This window comes from Petaurus breviceps, unplaced genomic scaffold (genome assembly GCF_028583685.1).
Source record: "Petaurus breviceps papuanus isolate PSGF00001 unplaced genomic scaffold, PetGlider_PUasm1.0 523, whole genome shotgun sequence".
NCBI lineage: Eukaryota > Metazoa > Chordata > Mammalia > Diprotodontia > Petauridae > Petaurus > Petaurus breviceps.
Genome location: NW_027186356.1, coordinates 818,955 through 835,130, shown reverse-complemented (window position 1 = coordinate 835,130; position 16,176 = coordinate 818,955). Strand labels below are relative to the sequence as shown.

The following is a 16,176-nucleotide window of genomic DNA, read 5'->3' as shown; positions in this document are numbered from 1 at the left end:
AGGAGCGGAGCGGACCCGCACCATGGTGCAGCCCGGATTGCTGGCGCTGCTTCTGCTCGCCCTGGCCTGGGTCCGCGTGTGCACGGACGACGCGGCCAAAGTGATCTCCGACCGCTATGCCGTCTACTGGAACCGGAGTAACCCCAGGTGAGCGCTGGCGCCCCCCTCTGCACTCTCCCCAGCCCCGGGCGCACCCTCCCTGCTGGCTGGGACCCCTAACTTCCAACCAAGTTTTTCTGTCCGGGCCGGGAGGCAGGGGCTCCCCTTCCTGGCCAAGTTTCTAGGGCTCCTGGAGGCCTTCCCTCCCGTTCTCATCGAAAAGTCACCCACGTAAGCGGGGCTAGCTGGCTCCTTTCCTGGGAATGCCCCGGGTCCGGGGAGAGGTTTGGTGGAGTTCATCCTTCCTCTCCATCCTAGTGCCTCCCAACCCCAGACTCTCCTCTGCTGGAGCCTTCCAACACGGGGGAATCCGCCCTTGGGGAAGGAGTTCATAGGTACAATACAGGCTCTTCCAGGGGGCCTGAGCACACACATACATACACACAAGCACACACAGCAGCATTAGCTGAGGACTTGGGTTTTTCTCGGCGTTGCTGGGGAAGGGTGTTTGGTAGCCAGCATTCGGGGAAACCCTTTTCTGAAGGGTTCCTGGGGCCCCTTCTTGTTAGAGAGGAGTCAAAAGCCAAAGCTTGTTTTCCAATGCTGTGGTGCTTGGTGGGGGTCTGTAAGACCTGGGTGCTGCCCCCCCACCTTGGCCTTTGCCATGGGAGGGGTGGTGGTACAGCTTTCTGAGTACTGGATTGGTGTGGGCCTCTTTGGGGCAGGTGAAGTACACTGTGACAGTCTGGGTTGAGAGGCCTTTACCAGGAATTTTTCTGCCCAGGCTTTGGGATATCCTGAGTGTCAGTACCTCCCTTGGTTCTTTAGTGGGAGAAAAAGAAAAGAAAAGGGCTAGGTTTGCTTCAGTTGGGGGATTTGGGTTGGGGTGGGGTTCAGTTTGGCCTATAGGCTAAAAGGAACATTGGTAGGAGGGGTGGGGTGGGGGGAATAAAAATAATTGGAGCTAGAAGGGACTTTAGAAATGATCTTGTCTGTGCCCATTATTTTACCTGTCAGGAAACTGAGGCACAAACAGGGAAATGAGTTACCCAAGGTCAGGTATCAAGTAAGCATCACGCTCTGGTCTTGCCACTTCAAATTCAGTGTATGCTACCCTGTATTGGCTGGGGACTGGGCTACTCAGAGTTGAGGGGCTGCTTTTCCCAGTCTGAACTTTGGGACAAGTTCAGCCTTCCTTGTTCATTTTGTATCCACTTTCTCTCTGCCTCTCCATTTTTGTGACTTAACTTCCTCTTTATTCTTTTTGGGTCCTTCCTTTTCGGGGCTCTGACTTCAGCTGTAAATGGTGGGGACAGGCATTGAGTTCCTGGGAGGCATGACTCTGCAGTCTGAGGCATCCCCCAAAAACTCAGAAGGAAAGCAATTAACACCATGTGATTACTGGAGATCTTCCCCTTGGGGGCAGGAAAATGGGTTATCTGAATTCTGGGATTCCTAGTGCCTGGGACAGCACCCCCCATCTGTTTCCAGCCCTTCTCTTTCTTCAGCTCTCTGTGTCCAATAAACCCGGGGCTGGGAAGCCTCATCTTCCTGCCACTGGGTTATAAATGTCAACGCCAGGTTTCCAAGAAAGTTTTTTTTCCTCTCTTGTTTTTTGGGTTTTTCCCTCCTACCTTCTCTTCCTATTCAGCACATTTACTTGTGGACATCTGGTCGCCGGCCTCAGCTGGGTTTGGTAGGATTCTGGAGTTTCTGCCGCAGAGGCCATTGCTTCTCTGCAGCCATCAAAGTTACTTTCCTATTCTTAATAATTTTGGACTGGGTTTTTTTTTTCCTTGGTGAAAGGGGATTGAAATCTTTCTGGAGGACCCTGTACTCAGATCAGAGGACTGGCCTTGACCTGAGAGAGGTGTTCAAAATCCTCAGGCTAGATGGGGCTTATAAGAAAGTTGGGGGGTTGGTGAGGGAGAGGCCAGGGCTGTGGATCGGAAATATTTCCTGCCCCAGTGAGCCCGTGAAGCGGGTTGGATTGTATGTGCAGATCTCTTTTCCCTTTAGATTTTGGACCCACATTGACATGCTCTCCTCGCCTGCATCTCCTTCTCCTTGAGCTTAAGGATCGGTACTGGTATATCAGGTTCCCCCCTAAACTCACTGAGGGTGTTCCTCCTCATGTTGGGATCCTAGTCGCTCGGCTTACAGGAATGTGGGCTGTTAGCAAAAAAAGGCAGAGGGTGATAAATATAGGTGAGTTGAACTGTTCGCTGGGCCCCCTGGGACTCCTCCCCACCATACATACACACCTCACTTCTGCTTCATTCAACCCTTGTTTCTCGGTCACTTTAGAAGGGAGACCCAGGCCAGAGAGAAGGTCTTAAAAAAAAAACATTTCCCATTTGTCTCCCGCCAGCCGCCTAGCTCCTTTTCTTCCTGGAGACGTCTCTAGTGGAAGTTGGTCAGAAAGTTTCCAGAACCCTTTTGGGGGTTTCTGGACCAGAGACTCCAGTTTATCATCAGGGACATTGGGAGGGCAGACCTGCCCCCCCTCCCAGCCCCATCAGAGGTACCCTTTCAAGGAATCTTTGAACCTCTTTGATTAAACCAATTTCTCTCCTGCTTATCCCTTTTCTTGCCTTGTTTCCCAGGCCCAGCTGTGAGCCCACTGGCTGGGTGCTCAGAAGTTGGGGGCCAGGGTGAGTCCTGGCTTTGTCCCTCTCTCTAGTGCTGAGAGTGATAGCTTTCTCGAGGGGTCGAATTCTGTCGCGTATGGAATTTATTATCTCTCTCTTTCTAGTGGTAGTGGTTGGGAGGGGGGTGCGGGCTGTGGGGAGCAGAGAAGGAAGGGGGATTTTTTTCCCTCCCCCCTTCTTCCGAAGTTTTTGGTTACAGCTTCAATTCCTTCCCAGCTCGCTGGCGTGGCTGGGCCTTTTGTTCTCATAAATGCCAAACATATGCTGAGACCCTTAAGTAAGGAAGGGACGGGACTTCTCTGTCGGCCGCACGATATATCAAACTTGGGGATTAGGGGCTGCTGAAATCATGGACGATGTTTGCAGGGCTTCACGTCACTTCGGGTTACAAGAGAGATGAGTAGCCGTTTGGAAGAAGGTCCCTGAATGATACTCTTCCCCCACCCCCAATTCCTGGTGACTTCTTGACCATAGGGTCCCTTGTTCTTGCTGCCTCCCCTCGTCGGCTGTTTCAGGGCTGCCTGCCCTGGGATATGCCCCCCCCCCTCTACTTTTGCCTCTGCCCTGGAGATGTGGCATTCTACTCTGCTCTGTCTTGCCCTGTGCTGGGACCTTTGGGGGTGCAGCTAGTGGGGCTTGATGTGACAGAGGAGCCCCAGAGCCGTACATTGCCTTCAGCCCCAGCCCCAGCTGCTGCGGCATGGCTCTGTTATCTTCAAGTAGATGGATTCTTGGGAGGTTTTCTATTTCTGCCATCTAAGGTCCCATCTTTTCTTCTCCTCTTGGGGTCTGCTGTCTTCTTTCCAGCTGAGGAGCAAAAGAGGTTGCTGTATGTCTAAGGGCAGAGCCAGTGGTGGTGGGGATGTGCGTGGGGAACAGGAGGCTGAGTTTCCTCGATCTTTTAAAATGTGTGTGCGAAGGCTTCCCAGCTGTGACAAATTAGAAATAAAAAGATATAATCCTGAAAACATGTGGGCTTGGCTCGCGGGATCAAGCTAATATTGTACGGTGTGAGCAATTTGCCTTCGTTACAGTAATCCACGCTTGATAATTGTACCCAAATTAAAAATCAATTGTCAGGTTGGAGGCACGGGTTTGGCTTGTCCAGAGCTCGGCAGTCTTTTTAGGGAGCTCTGGCGGCCCTGATGGGTCCTCAGGGGGCTGTTGGGAAGCTTTCAGCAGCCCTAGGTGATGGGTTCTCTCTGCATCCCCCACCCTGGCCGCAGCTAAGAGACAGGACTTCCGTGGTCCCGATTGGGGTTGCGGGCCATCCGCTGGGGCAGCCGACGGGAAGTTGTGGCTTTGCTATCCTGAGACAAAAGAGATACAGACAGACCTGACTCCCTGTGGAACCAGGGCGAGGCATAGCTGGCTTTTGCATATTTTGGAGGGTATCGTCACTTTGAGTTATGAAATAGAGAGGTAGTCCCCTAACAGCCTAGTGGTAGAGGCCCCCAAATGACTGCAGCTGTAGCAGGGGTCTGTCTCTTGGGCAGGTGGTGGGGTCTTTTTCTGTCACCCCTTATTTTCCAAAATTGTTCCTCCTATCCCTGCTCTCTGGGCCTAGCCCAACCTGGTGGTCATTCATTGAGATGGTAGGGACAACTTGGTCCAGTCCCTGGTGCTGGCTTGTGGGCCGAGACTTTTGCTCTTCAGCAACCTGGAGAATAAGATGAAGGCCAGGGATGTACCCGGCTGAATAGCACAGCCTCCCCACTTCGTGGGCTGGAGGAGGAGGCTGGTGGCATGGAGAAGGGTTGGTGATGATGACTGTGGGACAGGTATACACCTGGGCACCTTTGGACTTTGAGAGTAACCAGCCGGCCGACTGACGACCAAGCCCGCCTCCAGTATCTTTGAGGAAGTCAAGGAGAGAGAAATAAATATTCTCTCCTGGTTTCCGTGTTCCATTGTACCTGCATATAGGTAATAAGTATGTGGCAGTGTTTCCTGAATTACATTTTTGCCTGCTGTGAAATGCATTTCCTGTGCGTGCCCGCCTGGCCGAGGGAACACAGCCCCATTTGGCATTTAGACAAAGATAGGGACGTGCCCGTGGTACAATTTGCTTGGTCTGGCCGGTCACAAATAGTACTTGTGGCTCAGGGCTCTGGGATGTCTCTGAGGACTTGCTGGCTACCTCGGGAGGGTTATCTTCTAATTGAATTGATCTCCTTCCTCACCCTTCCCACGTTCCCCTCCCTCCCTGTTCTAGTCACTTCTTGGGGCTAGGAGCCCAGATTTAGGTTGCCCAGGGACCAGTGGGCACTGATGAGAGATGTCAGGGTGCTGTCTCCTAGGGCCCGGTGTCCTCATTGCCCCCGGCTCATCCCAGTGTGAGAGGATGATGGCTGCCCTCTGCTGCCAGCTGCTGCCTGCCCCCCAAGGCCTGTGGGGACAGAGTGAGAGAGAGGGGACCTGTGGGGAGTGGCAGATGATGGTTCTTAGTGGGGAGTTGGCAGGAAGGGAGAATCTGAACGAAGTGGGAGAGGGTATGGTATGTCTGCAGGCAGGAGATGAGGTGTGGTGTCCCTATCCCGTCTCTTTCCTTCCCCAATCCCCTGGTCCCAGGGGGTTCAGATTTTAGGCAAATAGAGCTTAGAGCTAGAAGGGAAATTAGAGACCATTCAGTCTAGCCCTCTTGTTTTACAGAGGGAGGCAACTGAGGCCCAGATACATCAAATGGCTTGTCCAAAGTCTCATTGCTAGCAAGGAGCCGAGCTGGGATTGAACCCAAATCATCTGCATTTAAATCCAGGGCTGTTTCTACGAAATCACTCTTAGAGCCTTGATGCCTTAACTGTTCTGTGCCTCAGTTTCCTCTTCTTGAAAATGAGGGAGTTGGACTCGATGGCCTCTGAGGTCCCTTCCAGTTCTACTTCTGTGGTCCTAGTACTGGTCTGAATTATTGGGAGCCGTGTGGTTATGAGGGTGGGATGGTAGCTGTATGACGTGGGCGGGGGGTTGGGGGACTGCTAGCTGCTTTCTATCCTTTCCCTCTTCTCTCTCCCTTAGAGCTAGCTTCGTAAAACAAGGTGATTGGCTCTGTCCACTGAGCAAGGGTCTGGAGCCCTTCCTGGCCCCCACAGTGGCTGTGACATTGAAATCAAGTTGCTGCTGGTAGCTTTTGCCCCACCATGTCCCTAGCTGTGTGGGGCCAAATTAAGGCATTTGTGTGTTTGCGGGGTGGGGGCGTAGGGATGATGGTGCATGTTGGTTGGCATAAGGCAAGTGATGAGCTGAGCCAGGGAGGCACATGGGCCACCCATCAGGTGGACAAGACCTTGACTGGGGCTCCAGAGTAGAGTGGGGGGGGCACATTGTTGGTCGAAGGTGGACAGGAGGGCCAAGGCCCTTTGGCTTTTGGACTGAAGAAGAAGGCAAAGGAGAAGCACACCAGCTCCCACATCCTTCAGGGGTCTCCAGGCCAGGGTCTCCATCGTCTTGGTCGTGGGCAGCTCCTGCTTGGAATTAGGCTAGGGAGATGCTTTTGCTGAGGATTTGTGTGATCTCAGCCGATCTGAAGCTTCCAATCTTATCGTCCTGCTACTCTGTGTCTGCTTGGCTGTGTGACCCCATTTCCTTCCTCTCATTGTCCATCTCAGCCCTTGGGACATATAATCCCCCTGCCACCTTCTTTCCCAGGTCTCACTGCCCTATTGGCCTGTGGCCCATCCGTAGTGTGTTTGTTACCTTCCTTCTCACCATTTCCTCCTCGCCCCTGTCTTCTCCTTGCTGGGGTCTTCTGGCCTAGTTAACATCTGGCCAGAAGCAAACAGGGTTCATGCCTCTAACCAGATTTCTACCAGCCTATCCTCCTCCTCTTCTGCTCAAGCTGTCTTCTCAGAGATTCCTGACAGCTGCATGTTTAGCATCCAGATGTGGGCTGATGGTTGTGCAATCATTCTGACATCTGGCTAGGACCCTGGGGGCAAAGTGTTGCCATTTTTAGGGTGAGCTCTGCTCCTTGTCCCTATCGAGTGTTGTTTCCCCCCTCTTTCTTCCCACCTGCTGGGTACAAAGAGGCTTGTTTTTTGGGGAAGAGTGTTTAAGGAGTGGGTTGGGTTTTTTTTTTTTTCTTTTCAGGAAAAGGAGGGAAGCAGATGTGAATTTGGGAAGAAGAGAGGAAGGATCTTGATGGCATTGGGTCTTTGGACCAGACAGAGTAGGGGTTGACTGGGGCTGGCCACGCTAACCAGGCTGAGCTTTGCCAGGGTTGGGATAGCTGTTGCTCCCTGGTGGTACCAAAGGGATTCTGGAGGGGTACTGTACTCTACAAAGGGTGAGATGGCCCAGTTTCTCAGAAAATGGCGGGAGTCAAAACTGTGATTCTTCTCTAAGATGGCAGAGGTACCAGGTGGCAGTTGGCATCATTCCCTCTTCCTGCCCCCCTATTTCCTGTGGAATCAGCATTCTTCCAGGTTCAGTGTGGTTAGATATCCCTTCCCTGCCTTTCCCCTTTTTACCCGTATGTGTATATGTTGTGTGTTCCAGTATTTTAACACATGTAATTGTAGGTACAGGGGTGGGTGCACGGTAGAGCTGAATTTCACCTGCTGCCTCCTGGAAATGTAGGGGGAATTAATGAGCTTGGCATGGCATCTCTCTCACCTGCTTGTGGAGGGCCTGCACCCTGCTCAGCCGGCACGGGGGAGGCCTCCACTCCCCCTAGCTGGGCAGGGTCCAGTTTGACGTAGAACATTGAAGAGGACAGAAGGGGTTTCCTTGACATATCAGGGGCATAATGTGAGAAGGGGTGGCTGTTAGGTGCCCAATTTCCCCTCTGCTTCCACATCCTTGTGCCGTGGGGGTGCAGCCTGGATCGAGGAATCTCTGGGATCCACTTAAACTCCCAGGGGAGCCGTCTAGAGCTAATGGTGACCCAGATTATTTGGGGGAAGGCCCTGGCCCTGAGAATGGTTTTGGGCTGAGACCAGCCCTGTCTAACGTGATGTTGCTGCAGAAGGGACCGCTGTATAATTGGTGGCACACCACTAAGGCAGGCATCCACCACTGCACATGCAATTGCACATGTTAATACTCTTAACATATAGTGCACACACATAAGAAAGAAAAGGGAAAGAAAGGGCTGGGGCCACCTCTCTGACTACAAAGGAAGAATGTTGATTGTGTAGGAGCTGAGGGGTGGGGGCAGGAATGGGGCAGCTAGGCGGCATAGGGGATAGAGCACTGTGGTCAGGAGTCAGAAAGACCTGAATTCAAATCTGGCTTCAGAAAGTTGTTAGACCTTGGACAAGTCACTTAACCTTTAACTGGCTAAACAGCTTTGGTCCATTCTTTAGACCCTGTGCACCTTAGTTTCCTTATTGGTAAAAATGTGAATGATGACAGCACTACCCTCCCTGGGTTGTAGAGAGAACCAAAGGAGTTAATTGTAAAGGGCTTAGCACAGTGTGTAGTAAGAGCTATATAAATGTTAGTTATTATTGTTAACTGTTATTATTATTATTTCAGAACCCAGGCCTGGGGCAGGTAGAAATACTCAGACAAACTAGTAGGGGACAGTGAGGAGAGAGGGCATTGTGGTTTAGCAGACAGAGCTCTGGAGTTAGCAAGGTGTGAGTTCGAATGCCACCGTAGACTTTTACTACTGTGTGGCCTTGGACAAGTCACCTCTTCTCTTTCAGTCTCAGTTTCCTCATCTGCAAAATGGGGATAATATAGCACCTACCTCACAGGTTTGTTTTGAAGATTAAATAATATGATGAATATAAAACCCTTTGTAAACCTTAAATGCCAGCCATTATTATCTCCATATATATATGTATATATATATATATATATATGTATATATATATATATATATAATTTTTTTTTTGACAAGAGTTTTGATTGTAATGGTCTGAGAACAAGTTGTTATCTGTGACTACTGTCATTGTTGTTATTATTATTATTTAGGGCCTGAGATCAAATCCCAAGTATATTTATTACTTATGTGACTGTGGGCTAAATCTCTCCCCCTCTTCAAAACTTAGTTTTTTCCTTGTAAAATGAGGGGCTTGGAGCTGACAATGTCCTCGATTTCCTCCTGGCTCTAGAGCTCCTAGCTCGTTTTCCTGGGTAGCTTAAGAAGAGAAGATCTTTTATGTTGGACCAGGGTCCCTGCTTTTCCTTCACAGGCTGACAAAGGTCACCAGCGCCTTGAGGGCCCTGAGTTCCCAGGAGGAGGGGGGGGGTTCCTGCCTGGTTCCTTGCCTGTGTGGACATAGGAGTGACTCATGGACGATTCAGAGGAGAGGCAGCAGAGGTGTGTCTGGATCTTCCCTGAAGCAGCTCCTTCTGAGGTGAAGATGTTGGCATTTGGGCCTGTTCTGTCTGGACCCTGTAGTTTGGTGCTATTGTCCCCACCGAGCAAGGCTACCCTCTGGCTGGTGCTGGGTGGTAGGTCCCTGAGGGTTGGAGAGCGGATCTGGGATGTTTGGTCAGAGTTCTAGCCGGAGAAGCTGGAGTTTGACCCTTTGCTCAAGGTCATGCAGGGAGTACTTCTCAGAGCAGGACTTCTGGCTGGCAGCTCCTCTAACTCCAGTTCTCTCTCTTTCCATTATACTTTTGATATGGGAGTCACCTTGTTGATGAAGCAGAGTTCTGGGCTGTTCTGGCTGTTGAGAAGAAGCAGGTGCTGGGGAGGCTAGACGACCTCTAGATTTCCTGTTAGCCTTGTGATCCTCCAAATTGCTGATTTTAATGATCCTCGCTCAGATTCTGTGGGGGTACCCATCGTCCCCTCTTCCAGCTCCTCTCTTCTCTGTGGTCTTCTTTTCGATGCCGAGATTCGATTCTGTGACCAGGTCAGCCTGTGCTTGAATCACACCTGAGCTATGGGGATAACCCCTCATCCCTCTGTCTCTGCTCGGCTAAACAGCTTTGGTCCATTCTTGAGACCCTGGGCACCAAGACTTCCCTTTGGGACGCCGAGATATTTCAGGAGCATGGGTCTGGGTCCTTGGTGGCTGGCAGCTCTCCCATGAATGAGGGTCTCTGCCCGGCAGACCCCTTATTGGAAACAGGAATAAAACTGATTCGTATATTGGAAGATTCCCCTCCAACTGTGGATGCCTTTTTTTTGTTCCCAAGCCGTCCTTCCCTCACTAATATGGGCACCTTCAGAGAGGGAGCTCTTGCCGAGTTTTTGCATAAAAAAACTCACAGGCACAAAAAGGTTAAAAAAAAAAAAGACCACTACCATCCAGTGTTTAAAGGGATTTTGAAATCTTGTTTTCCCATTACCCGTTGGGGAGGAATTTCCCTTGATAGAAAAGGAGGAATGGAGGGAGGCTTGGATTTCTTTTGGATTAGAGAAGGTTTTCTTTTCCTGTTCCGTCTTTGTCATAGCAAATTTGTATCGTTTATTCCAGGAGTCAAAATATTTTGGACCTTGAGCAATGGTAAAGGATGGTATGGTAGAAGGAACCCTGAATTTGCAGTCCTGAGACCCGAGTTTGAATCTTGACTGTTACTTAGTGGTTTGGTGATCTCATTGGGCCTCGATTTACTTCTTCGTAAAGTAGGGGTGTTATACTAGATTGCTCATATTTCTTATGTTTATAAATCATATATGCTTTTTAAAAATGGTGATTAAGAGGGAGTGTATAGGGGATCAGATGGAAGTCGGATTCATGTGTGGCAAGGGGAGAATTGAGATGACTTGGGTCTCTAGAAATGTTAGGGGGTGGGGATCTAGGGCATGGGAGGTGTCCTCCAGGGTCTCATTCTGAGCCAGCTACCATGAGGCACCCTGAGTTTCAGATCAGACGGGCCAGGGAGGGGAAGCCGACTTTAAAAGGGTCCCTTAACCGAGCTGGATCTGTGGATTTCAAAGGAGGACATTTGCAGAGGGATGAGAAGAGCCAGCTTGCAGGATGGATGCTGGGTCCCAGGTAGACTTATATGTCCCTCTTCAAATTTCTCTGACCTGATCTCAGGTGGTTTGCTCCAGAAGTGTGAGAATGGAGTTCTTGGGGACAGTCTTATGCCCTCAGACCGTCAGCGAGCTCAGTGGTTGGCTTCTCTACCCTGCCTGTAACTGGGATGGGTCCCCTCTCTAAAGGAATGAGGCTCCTGTTTGGGGAAGGGAGTTAGGGGTGGCCAGGGGCTCATGTGTGAATCCCCTTACATCTTACCCACTCTGCCTCTAATTTTATCTCTGCCACCAATATACTGTATGATTTGAGGCAGGTGGTTTGTCTACTCTGGGCCGTGGCAGCTTTCATCCCCTTTGTAAATGGGAGAGAGCAGCTTCCTTGCTCGACATTGGACAGTGGCTTCTCAGGAAATACTGGCTGCTCCTATGTGCAAGCCTGTGTGTGTTTGTGAAGCATTGTGTGTGTGAGAAGGGAGTATGTGTGTGTAAGCATGCATGTGAGGGTATGTATGTCATGGAATGTTTATGTGTATGTTTGTATGAGTGCCAGTGAGTACTGCTTGTGTGCGTGTGCGTGCGTGCGTGCGTGTGTGTGTTTGTGTGTGTGTGTGTGTGTGTGTGTGTGTGTGTAATGCTGGCTTTTGTGTTACCAGGATGCTCTTTGGTCCATCCTTTCCATCACATGCTGGACTGGGCCTGGGTTGCTGGTGAACAGCAGCAGTGTGTCCCTCTTCTTTGTGAGACGGCTCAGTGTAGTGTCTCTTACCTTGTGGGGGAAGCCTGAGCCTGAAAGGTGGGAACAGTTTGTTTCTTCTTCACCTCCACTTTGAGGAATCCAACGCATCATTCATACCCACCTACCTCAAAGGGTGTGAGGAAGTGGGATGGAATCTGGAAGAGGCAGAGCCTTGGCCAGGCTGCTCTCCCCTCCTTCTCTAGTGCCCCTGGGTGTGGGAAGGGGCTTAGCTCCTTTGCCCTAGTCCTGCTTTGGCCAGCTCCTAAGCTATCCTGGAACACCTGCCATGCTCCCGCCTTCAGCTGTGGGACTGGCCATGCCTTTGATCTAGGCGTCCAATGGATCTTGGGCCTGAGGCCCTAGGGTTGGAAAATACCTCTGAGATGCAAGTCCTAATCTTGTGGGTATGGATCCACGTGTACATTTAAATTGGATCGAAATAATTGTTTTTACATCATCCCAAGACCTATCTTGGAATAAAATTTAAAAGCGAAATAAGTAATAGAAATAAATAAAAAGAAGAATAAAAAAGGGGGAAAAGCAGTTCAACAAATCAAACCAACATGAGTTTTTGTAGTGCTCCACACCCATAGCCTCCCACCTCTACAAAGAAGTGGGGAAGGTATGTTTACATATCTTATCTTAGGGGTCGGACTGTCCAGCTTCCTTATTTATTTTTTTTTGCCCTTTTTTGGGAAGGCTATTTGGGGTTAAGTGACTTGCCCAAGGTCACACCGCTAGTTTTTTGTGTTAAGTGTCTGAGGCCGGATTTGAACTAAGATCCTCTTGACTCCAGGGCTGGTGCTCTATTCATTGCGCCACCTAGCCACCCCAGCTTCCTTATTTTAAAGATGAGAAAACAGACCTAGGGAGAGGAAATCGTGCCGAGATCTCCTTAGGCTCAGCCAAAGGTATAGGTATGCTAGAACTTTGCACACGCATGCACATCTGTGTTTCTGTGCGTGTGTCTGTGTGCATATGTAAGGGCCCTGGCCCTGTATCTGCCTTGGTAGGGGATCAGCCCTGGGTGCAGTGGGTTCTGGGCTGAGTGGGACCAGGGATGCAGGTGGGGTCCTGAGGAGGCAGGTGAAAACCTCCATTCTTAGTCTGGATCAGGGAATTTCTTCCTTGAAGCAAGAGTTACCAGTTCTAGAAATTGTTATTATTATTCTTTTTTAAGAGAACATTTTATTGGTGCCTTTTGTCATTATATCATGGTTATTTCTGGATAATGTACTACCCCTTCCCTTAACAAAGAAGAGTTCTATGAGAACAGCTGACAAGTGACCTCATCTAGGTGTGTATGCAGCATTCTGTCCCCGTAGGTCCCCTCTCTGCAGATCACAGGGTTGTGTGTTTTATCGGTTCTCCTGGACCAAATTTACTCAGCTTTCGCTTTCTTTTTCATAGCCTTCTCTCCTTGACGTTGTTGTGGGCCCCATGTTGATCACACTCCCAGCTCTTGCTTTGCCCCGTGTCTGTTCGTATGAGTCTGCCTGCGTTTTTTTGGAATCCCGCACATTTGTTGTTTATGGCCTGCCGAGGTGCCCCCTATACCGTAGTTTGTTTAGCTGGTCCCCTGTCCTGGACACCCACTTGGTTTCCTGTTATTTGGTGCCACAAAAGGGACCGACCCAGATGTCGTGGTGTGGGTGGGGCCATTTGTCCTTCTTCTGACCTCCTGGGGATAAGTAGCTAATAGTGGGATTGCTGAGTGAAAAGATATGAACAGGTATTGTACCTTATCTCCCAAGGCTCCAAACTGAATGGCTTGCCCAGGACTGACACCTTGGGCTGTTACTAGGCAGAGTTTGGAGCTGGCGTGACACCCTCTGAACTCACTATGTATCTCTGGATCCAGAGCACAAGTGAGCCGTTGTATCATGTATTGACAAGGAATTATGACTCTCTTCTCTCTTCCTTTTCTCAGCCGTGGCTCCAAAATGATCTTCTAGGCCCTGAGGCTATGACCTAGCCCAGCTTTTCAACACGGGGAGAAGGAAGATTGGGGTGTATGGGTTTATGTGGGTTTCTGAACTCATCACCCTATCCTGTCCTGGGTGATGACATTGCCAGGGCTGAGGAGAAGACAGTTAAGAGGGATCCTGAAAAGATGTGAGGGATGCCTGCCTTTTGTGCCTCTTCTCCCCCCCCCCCAAGAGTTTCTGCTTGGTTGGGGAGGAGCCCAGACTTAGGAAAATGGCCCATTGATGAGGAGGTGGGCCGGCATGGCGCTCATTCAGACCTGAGCAGTTAAGGATCTGAAAGCCTGCGGCCCTCACTCTCCCCACCCTCTGCCCCCCATCTCTCCCTTGGCAGTCACAGTCCCAATTCTTAGGGGCACCCCACCCTGCTTTTAGTTGTTGGTTCCTGACTCTGGGGCTTGTTCTTGGGGGGGAGAAGAGGGGAACCAGGGGCCAGACCCTGCCTGCTTCTCCACCTTGAAATCTCCCCTTTTGAAAGGACTCTTTTTTTTTTTTTGATCTGGGAACAGAGCAGAAGGAAAAAACTATCTCCTTTCTCTCTCCTATTCCTTTCTGTTCTCAGCTCCTTTGCACAAATGGGCCCCCCTGCCTTTGTGTCTAGAACATTTCTTCTCTTTCCTCTTTACCGTTGGGAAGCAGGCAGGAGTAGAGAGGTTTAATCCATCCCTTCGTCCGGGCTTTGTTCCCTGGTCCTCAGCACGAGGGGCTGCCTCTCCCTCAAGTCCATTATCTCCTGGGGCCTGTGATTCCATCCCTCTCTCCCCACGGGAGGGGCCTTCTTGCTTCTGCTCCCTGATACCAGTGTGCTTGGTTCCCACCTCTGAAGACCTGAGATATGCTCTATGTCTGGGGAAAGGGGGAAGACATCCTCGTCCTCTCCTCCTCTCCCCACAGCTGCTTGGTGTCTGGTATAGTCAGGCCCCTCTCCAGAAGCCTGAGAGGACTGGATTGTACCCTGACTTTCTCCTCCTCATGGATGCCTTGTATAAGTGTGAGCAATAATTGTCATTAGTATTATTATTGCGTAGATAACATTCTCAAGAGAGAACTTAGAGAGGAGGAACGTCATGGAATGATGAGAAGCTTGAGGGCATCTTGGAGCCCTATGTTCAGAATGAGGGGACATCGCTTTGATTCTGCCACTTATTACCAGTGGGATCTTGGGCGAGATGGCCTACCTGTCCAGGCCTTAGTTTCTGTATCTGTACAATGGGAGAGTGTGGACTGGTGCTGGACTAGAAGGTGACCTTTAAGATTCCTTTCTATTCTAAACCTAGGACGGAAATGTGGTGAGAGCATGCAGAAATGGCAGGGTGTAGGGGAAGGAGGTCTCAGTTTAGAGGCCCATCACCTGCTTCAAATCGTGGCCCGGCCTCTCCCTGCTATGTCATCCTTGGGCATGTCAGTGCCTTGCTGCCAGCCTCAACTGCTTCCTCTGGAAAAAAAAAGAGATCAGTCAGTGCTTGTTAAGTTCAGGTTAGAAATTCATAAATAAGAAAAGGCAAGTAAGCATGAGTGCCTCCAGGGTTCCAGGAACTTTGCTAGATGCAGGGGGTACAGAGACAAAAGGAAGACCTCTGCCCTCAAGGTGCTTCCCCCATACAACCTGTACATATATGGGCATAGACCAGGGGTGGGGAACTGGAGGCCTTCTAGATCCTGGGTGCAGCCTTTTGATTGAGCAGGGAATTTGTTCTGTAAAACCTGGACTCAGTCAAAAGGCTGCACCAAGGACCTAGAAGGCCACAGGTGGCCGCAAGGCTGCAGGTTCCCCACCGCTGGTATAGACAGAATGTTCACAAAGTGGGTACACGGTAACCTTAGAAGAGACTGCGACTTGAAGGGACAGTGTGAAGGCCTCCTTACTCAGTTCGTATTGACTTAGAAAATCACAAATTAACATTATCTCTGTGGTATTGCGTTTTTATTTATTTTATTAAACATTTCCCAATTAATTAATTAATTAGTTCTCAGATGAGTCTGGTTGGAGCTTTCCAGTTTGACACCTCTGGTCTAGTCCACTCTCTCTCATTTTACAGAGCAGGAAACTACAGTCCATTGAGGTTAAGTTACATGCCCAGGGTCACAATATATGGGAGACCTCTGCCTCCTAATCCAGTGTTCTTTTCATTTTGCTGCCCTGGCTGCTGTCTTTAATAGAGGGAGAGAGAGATCTGTCCTTCAGATAACATCATTCTACATCCACATATCAATAAATCAACAGCTTGTGCAGCCTAGACATCTCGCCTTCCCTTTGCTGGGTGCCCCTCAGCCCGGGCATTCCCAGGCCACAGGGCAGCCCTTTTCAGCTTGACAGTATCTTGTCATTGCAGAGGGTGGCAGGTGGGGGGTTGGGGAGGGGACCTTCTGCAGGTACTCTGACCCCTTCCCCTTCCAACCAGCTTCCCTTGGGGCCTGGCTCCTCTCAGGAGAAAATCTGGCTTCTATCTCTAAACTGTGTTTTATAAAAAATCATTTATTTATCTGAGACCTTCTTCATTGGACTGTGGAGCTATCCCCTCCTCCCCCCAGTTGATTCTAAGTGACGTAGCTAAGTCCTTCAAAGTTTTATCTTTTAAGGAAGGCTCCCCCACCCCCTCTTCTCCAGAAAAAAAGGGGAGGGAGAGAGAGAGAACTAGAAATTTTGTCACAATTTTATTATTATTTTTTTTCCCAAAAGGATAATTTTGATTTCTCTTTTTGATGGAAAGGAGAAGGAGAAAGGACGAAAGGAGAGACTTTCTGGAACCTTCTGGGTCTGCTTGCCAGGAACGAGGATGCTTTTATTATAGATAAATGAGAGGGAAAGGGGGGGAGGGAGGG

General features: G+C 50.0%; 1 protein-coding gene across 1 annotated transcript in view; it reads left to right on the top strand.

Annotated features, from left to right (window-relative positions):
* The first annotated feature begins 6 nt into the window (after nucleotides 1–6).
* EFNA2 (ephrin A2) overlaps nucleotides 7–16,176 on the top strand; it is a 99,392-nt gene continuing 83,222 nt past the window's right edge. The window contains exon 1 of the mRNA XM_069102010.1: nucleotides 7–147. Within this exon, the coding sequence (XP_068958111.1) occupies nucleotides 23–147 (125 nt within the window). The 5' untranslated portion in view covers nucleotides 7–22. The remainder of the gene's footprint in view (nucleotides 148–16,176) is intronic.